Source organism: Ursus maritimus, unplaced genomic scaffold (assembly GCF_017311325.1).
Source record: "Ursus maritimus isolate PB19 unplaced genomic scaffold, ASM1731132v1 scaffold_1, whole genome shotgun sequence".
In the NCBI taxonomy this organism is placed as follows: domain Eukaryota; kingdom Metazoa; phylum Chordata; class Mammalia; order Carnivora; family Ursidae; genus Ursus; species Ursus maritimus.
In genome coordinates this window covers 8,899,701-8,906,829 of record NW_024423343.1, presented here as the reverse complement: position 1 = coordinate 8,906,829, position 7,129 = coordinate 8,899,701, and the positions used below count along the sequence as shown (strand labels likewise).

Here is a 7,129-nt window from a genome sequence, read left to right as displayed (position 1 = left end):
TAAGAATAGTGGAGCCACTTTACATTTTTGCAAATATCTTTAATATCTAGCTTAACAGAAGAGAGCTGGATTCTATTTTCTTCTGTTTCCGATCTGTTATGATAGCACATGTCGTGTAACTTCTCAATTACTCCACTGTATTCTCATGAGAGAATGAGATTGAAAAAGGCAAATAATATCTTAATATTATTAGAAAAATAGCTTTGACCTCCAAATTCTCAGAAAAAGTTGTTGGGGTGCCCAGGGGTCCCCAAAACACACTTCGAGAACTACTGATCTAAGAAGATAAAAATTTTTTGAGGGGGGACGGGTCCAAGCTCTTACAACGTTAAGCCAAACTTACGTGCACATCATTGCTCCCTTATGAGAATTTTCCAGTGGTGAATAAACTACCAAGAATGTTTCACCTGTTCTTCCTTCACAGATGGCAAAATGATCACCAGGCCAGCTTTATCTGTGTATTCTCCATAGTGTGCTGAAAGAGCCCAGGCAAAGACCTTGGTCTAGGGTTCTCTTTTCTGGCCTGCTGAGGGTCCTGACCTTGCACATTGACCTCTCCACTAAAATGTCACCACCTTGACGATTTAGATGGCATGGATAAATTCCTCCAAAGGTGCAATTCACCAAAACTGACATAAGAAGAAATAGAAAATCTGTATAGCACTATATTTGTTAAAGAAATTGAATTCATAATTAAAAGCTTACCCATAATAAAGATTCCAGACCCCCATGCCTTTTTTGGTGAATTATATCAAATATTTTAAGGAAGTAATAGCATCAATCTCACTTAAACTTTCTCAGAAAAAAAAGGAGGATGGAAGACTCCCTAATTCATTGTATGAAGTCAGCATAACCCTGATACCAAAAACTGGCATTACAAGAAAAGAGAGACTAATAGCCCTCATGAACATAGATAAAAAAGCAAAACAAATAACAACCAAAAAAAATTAACAAAATATCAACCAGTTGACTCCAGTAATATATGAAAAGTGATTATGACCAAGTAAGGTTTATCCCAGGAATGCAAGGCTCTTTTAATATTCAAGGATCAATTAATACAATTTCTAATAAAAGATGAAACTCATATGGTCGCTTCTGTAGGTGAAGAAAATGTATTTGACCTGATGCAATACCCGTTCATAATTAAAACTCTCAGCAAACTAGGAAAAAAAGAGAATTTCCTCAATACAATTCAGGATGTTACAGGTCGAATTGTGTCCTCCAAAAAGATGTGTTGAAATTCTAACAACCTGTACATGCGACTATATTTGGAAAAAGGGTTTTTTCATATATAATCAAGTTAAGATGAGGTCGTCATGGTGGGCCCTAATCCAATATGATGGGTGTTCTTATAAGAAGAGGAAAGTGTCATGTGAAAACAGAGACACAGGCAGAAGAAAGACACGTGATGATGGAGGCAAAGATCTGAGTGATGTGTCTTTAAGTCAAATAATGCCAGGGTCGCCCACAAATACTAGAAGCTGGAAGAGGGAAGGAAGGATTCTCTCCTATAGGGATAAGAGAAAGCATAACCCTACTGAAACTTTGATTTTATTTATTTATTTATTTATTTATTTGAGAGAGAGAGTGTGCACACATACACAAACATGTGTAGGGGGAGGGGCAGAGGGAGGGACTCTTCAAGCAGACTGAGCTCGGAGCCCAACATGGGACTCAATCCCACAACCCACAACCCATGAGATCATGACCTGAGCCGAAACCAAGAGTCAGATGCTTAACCGACTTGGCCGCCCAGGTGCCCCTGAAACCTTGATTTGAGACGTAGAACTTCCAGCACTTTGAAACAATAAATTTCTTGTTTTCTGCCACCGAAGTTGTGGTGTCAGCCTGTACGTCAGCCCTGGTAAACTAATACAAAGGGCATCTATGAAAAACCTACAACTAAATTACATTCATGGTGAAAGACTGAACGTTTTTCCTCCTAAGATGAGAAACAAAATGAGGCCGTCTACCCTTAACACTTTTATTCAACACTACCAGAGTCCTAACCAATAAGGCTAGGGAAAAAAGTAATAATTGGCATAAAGATTGAGAAAAAGGAGTAAAACTGCCTTTGTTCTCAGATGGCATGAATATATATTAGAAAGCCCAAGGAATCTGTAAAAAATACTGCAACAAGTAAGTATATTAAATTTACAAAGTACAAGATCAATTTTCCAAAATCAACTGTACGTCTATATCCTACCAGTAAAGAATTGGAAGATGACATAAATAATAAATACAATAGCATCAAAAACATAAAACACTTAGGCACAAATCTAACAAGAGATGCATAAGACCTCTGCACTGAAATCTGCAAAAATTGGTGAGAAGAATTAAAGAGAAGCTAAACAAACAGAGAGATATGCCATGTTCCTGGATTGAAATTCAATATTGTTAAGACATCAGTTTTCCCCAAACTGATCTCTAGATTTAACTCAAACTCAATTTACATTTAACAGGTTTTGTTTTGTAGAAATTGACAAGCCAATTCTAAAGGATATATGGATCTAGAAGGGCCAAAATAATCTTTAAAAAGAAGAAAAAGATTTACACTGCCTGATTTTAAGACTTACTAGACGTTTACAGCAATCAAGGGGCGCCTGGGTAGCGCAGTCGTTAAGCGTCTGCCTTTGGCTCAGGGCGTGATCCTGGCGTTCTGGGATCGAGCCCCACGTCAGGCTCCTCTGCTGGGAGCCTGCTTCTTCCTCTCTCACTCCCCTGCTGTGTTCCCTCTTTCGCTGGCTGTCTCTCTGTCACATAAATAAATAAAATTTTTTTTAAAAAGTTTACAGCAGTCAAGATAGTGTGAATTGGCATAAGGATAGAAAAAAATAGAAAAATGTAACAGAACAGAGTCCAGAAATCAGCCAACATATAAATTGTCAACCGATTTTGACAAAAGTGCCAAGGCAATTCAATGGAAAATGGAGTTTCCATTTCATTAGCGAATGATCCTGGAATATCTGGATAACCATATAGGAAACAAAACAAAACCAAACCCTAACTCCTACCCTACACTATACATTAAAAAAAAAAACAACTAAAAATAGGTCGTAGACCTATATGTAAAGCCTAAAATTACAAAGCCTCTAGAAGAAAACATACTAAATAAAATATCTTCAAAATTTCAGAGTGGGCAAAGATATTTTAGACAAAACACTGAAAGTGCTAACCATAAAATTAAAAATTGATACATTAAACTGTATCAAAACTACAAACTTCTGCTCATCATAAGACAAAATTAAGAAAATGAACAATCTAACAGGAAATATTCACAATAAATATATACAACGAAAGGCTTGTATACAAAATATGCAATGAACTCTTACAAATCAATAATAAAAAAGACAATGTAACCTCTAAAATGACCAAAAGACCTGAACAGACATTTCACAAAAGAAAGATATACAAATGGTCAATACCATAAAACCGTAAGAAAAGGTGCTCAACATCATTAATCATCCGGGAAATGCAAATTAAAACCACAATAAGGGGGCGCCTGGGTGGCTCACTCGGTTAAGCGACCCACTCTTGATTTTGGCTCAGGTGATGATCTCAAGGTTGTGAGATTGAGCCCCCTGTCAACTCTGCTCTGGGTGTGAAGCCTGCTTAAGATTTCTCTCTCCCTCTCCCTCTCCTCGGCCCCTCCCCTCTCTCTCACTAAAAACAAAAACAAAACAAAAAAACCCACAATAAGATACAACTTGTTTTATCAGCTATGATTACTAGAATGAGACTGACTGACAGCACCAAAGGTAGGTGAAATTGTGGGGCAACTGGAACTCTCATGCATTGCTCGTGGGAGTATAAAATGATCAAATTCCACTCCCAGGCAGTAGTATACCGAGGGGGCGGGGACGGGGTGGTGGGAGTGGTCTGCCGTAGATCAGGCAGCAAGGGGGTGCAATATCTGTGGAGAATTTAAACACAATAATAAAACCAAACCAACTAAACATCGGTTCACTTTATATTATCGCCATGCATTCTAAACAACATCACGTGATAAAATACACTATCTGCTGGAGTGGAAGGTTCCCACCCCACCTTTGTGATGCTATTCACTCAAGAAAAATGACAGCAAATGTCAACAAAAAATGCTACGTACAGAAGTGTTCAGGGCAGCTTTATTCATTATAGCCAAAGTCCGAAAGCAACCCAAATGTCCATGACCAGGAGAATGGACAGACAATTGCAGTATATTAACAAGGTGGAATATTACTCAGCCATAAAAAAAGAGCAAAGCATTGTGGGTAAATTTCATAAACATTATGAGAATTTGGCAGGTGGAAGGTTGAACCTGATTAGGTCCTTGGTTGCCAAGTTGCATCTTAGGGCTTTCTATCTTCTGCCACAAGGATTAACACAATGCTTGACATGCAGGGGCCCTTGGCAAACACTTACTGAATGGAGGAATGTATGTTGGGGATGCTGGGTGGGAATCTAACCAAGGGCTGGGACTTAACTTCTCCAAACAGCAAGATTCAACTAGGAGTTCTTGGAGCTGGTTAACAAGAGGCCATAGCCCCTTCCTCTCCGGTTCTTGTCCCAACCAAATTCATCTGCCTCCAAACCATCTTCTTCCACCTTCCCTTTCCCTCTCCGTTTCCCAGGGTGGTGGCCTTAGCATCGGTTAAATCTTCCTTCTCAGGCTGTCTGTCCTCCAGGCTGATAGGTTCATGCAAGATCTGAACCAGGATGACGGAGTCTGGGATGTGGGCACCTCGGGTTCAAGGTAGCCACACAAGAGCTGACAAGTAGGAGGGATCGGTGGAGAACTTCCCACTATCCTCAACAAGCTCTCAGACTCCCCTGCCTTCCCCAGTCAACTCAAATGCAGAACCAAAAGCTGGTGTTCAGGCCAAGGCCATGTGGGCTGCTGGGTGTTGTCCCCGGTCCAGTCTGGACCAGGGACAGCAAGGAAAGACCCAGGGTTTGGGTGCCAAGAGACACTCCAATAACACAAGCCCCTGGTCCTACATGGTAGCAGTGATGCTTTGCAGGGGCAGAGTCTTCCGCAGATCTTCCTGCCACACTAGGCCCTCCTGGATAGGGGAGAAACGGGCAACAGGGCTGGTCACTCACTAACGGAGGCTGCAGGCTGCCCTCATTTCTCTACTCCCAGCATCCTCAGCACGCATTCCCAGAGACCCTCAGGAAGATTCTACAGGAATGAAAAATGAAGGAAAAAGGATGATGGACTATGAAAGAGATGTGGATGGGTGCAGGATGCAGGCAGTCAGGCAACCGGCCTTGAAGCCTCCTCCTGGGCGCAGAAGGGGTAGGAGGACGGAGCAGCAAGAGCAGGTGCCGTGTGGGCACCAGGGCTTCAAAGAGGAGGGTATGAAGTGGGGGAGGGAAGATGGGGAATTTGTCTAGAAGCTGTATTTGCCGGACAAACACTGTTTTAACAATTACAGTGTTATGAGGACGCTGGTCTTGGAGAGGAAGCTGGAAGGGATAAGGCTGTGAAAGGGGCTGAGTCCATGACTGATTGGATGGACGGATGGACGGACGGACGGATGGACGGATGGACGGACGGATGGACGGATGGATGGATGGATGGAGTGAGCGACCGAGCGAGAGTGTGTGAGCAAACCTCAGCCCTCCCACGGTCGGAGCGGCACGCCCCGCAGGGGTCACTGCGCGCCCCGGGGGCGGGACGGGGGCGCAGGCGCGGCGGGCGCGGCGGGCGCGGAGGCCCTCCGGGGGGGGGGCGGAGCGGGGCGGACTAGAGGCGGGGTTAGGGAAAGGGACTCGAACACCAGCCAAACTTCCGGTGCCTGCAGAGCGCGGAGCGGCTGCCGCACAGATAGAGGCTGCACGGGCAGAGGCTGCAGGGCGGACGCGCGGCAGGGCGCAGCCATGGTCAAGATCAGCTTCCAGCCCGCCGTGGCCGGCATCAAGGGCGACAAGGCCGATAAGGCGTCGGCGTCGAACGCCGCGCCGGCCCCGGCCGCCGAGATCCTGCTGACGCCCGCTCAGGTAAGAGGGGCCGGGGGGCTCAGGCTGGAGTCTGGGGGCGAGGCGCGCCCCGCCGGCCCCGGGAACTGTTCGAGGCGTATCGGGGCCCCGGAGCCGTGACCGGAGGGAGTGAGGGTCCGGAATGGGCCCCCCAACCCAAAGTGGGGAGGGGGCTTGGGTCCTCTCCAATCCTCCTCTCCTAAAGCGGCAGCCGAAAGCAAAAGTCCGGGGAGTGGGAGGGGTCCGAATCGCTGGTCCCCGAGTGGGGAAGCACTCAAGGTCTCTTCCAAAAGTGGAGGGGCCCTAAGCGGCTGGCCCCAAAACTGGGGAAGGGGCCGGTAGGAGGAAGTTGGAGGAATGCTGGTGGGGGGTATGCGTCTGTTTCTAATCAAGGGGGAGGGGCCGAGAGTCGAGCCCCAGGTGGGGGATGGGAGGAGGGTGGGATGTTGTTTCCCCAAAGTAGAGAGGTGGGTCAGGATTGGTGGGGAATGGCTGGGGGTGGGGGGGGAAGGGTCTGGTGCCAACGAAGGGGGAGGGGCCGTTGATTTCGTCCCAAATGTGGGGCTGCGAGGGGCGGGGAGTGTGCTGCAGGTCTGCACCTGAATTGGTGGACCAGAAAGTGAAGAAATGGAAATAAACCAGAACCGGCCCGGCTGCATGTCTGGGATTCGAGGTTTGAGGTTCGAGGTTCGAGGTTATAAGGCGAGGCGCCCAGACCTCACCCCACCCCCTGCCGTCTAGACCTCCCGGCTCTCGCTCTGGGCTGCTCCCCTCCATCCCGTGGGGAGGCTCCCCCACTGCCCGGGTGCCCTCCCGCATCCCGGAGGCTCTTTGTGGGGGCGGGCCTCGGTGCACCCCGCCCCCTCGGGCGTCCTCCCCCTCCTCCCCCTTCCCTCCGGCGGAGGGGAGAGAAGGCATTTCCGCCAGTGGAAAACTGTCTGAGCTGCGTGGAGTCTGACCCGGAGAGGGCAGGACGCGTGGCGGGCGGGGAGGGGAGGGAGAGCTGGTCCAGCCAGGCTGTATTTTTGCTCCGGCAAAGGTGTCCACGTAGCCGTAGTCTCCGGCGGTCTTGGGGTGCACCAAGCGGTCGCATCTAGACTGCACCTCCAAAGTCTTTGTCCACTCCCCTTCTCTGCCCGCTTCTGGCTTCTGATGAGTCTTCCTC

The 7,129-nt window shown here is 47.2% G+C and overlaps 1 protein-coding gene across 1 annotated transcript in view; it reads left to right on the top strand.

Moving 5' to 3' along the window:
- The first annotated feature begins 5,769 nt into the window (after positions 1-5,769).
- Positions 5,770-7,129, top strand: part of ITM2C (integral membrane protein 2C) — a 15,944-nt gene continuing 14,584 nt past the window's right edge. The window contains exon 1 of the mRNA XM_040639210.1: positions 5,770-5,985. Within this exon, the coding sequence (XP_040495144.1) occupies positions 5,866-5,985 (120 nt within the window). The 5' untranslated portion in view covers positions 5,770-5,865. The remainder of the gene's footprint in view (positions 5,986-7,129) is intronic.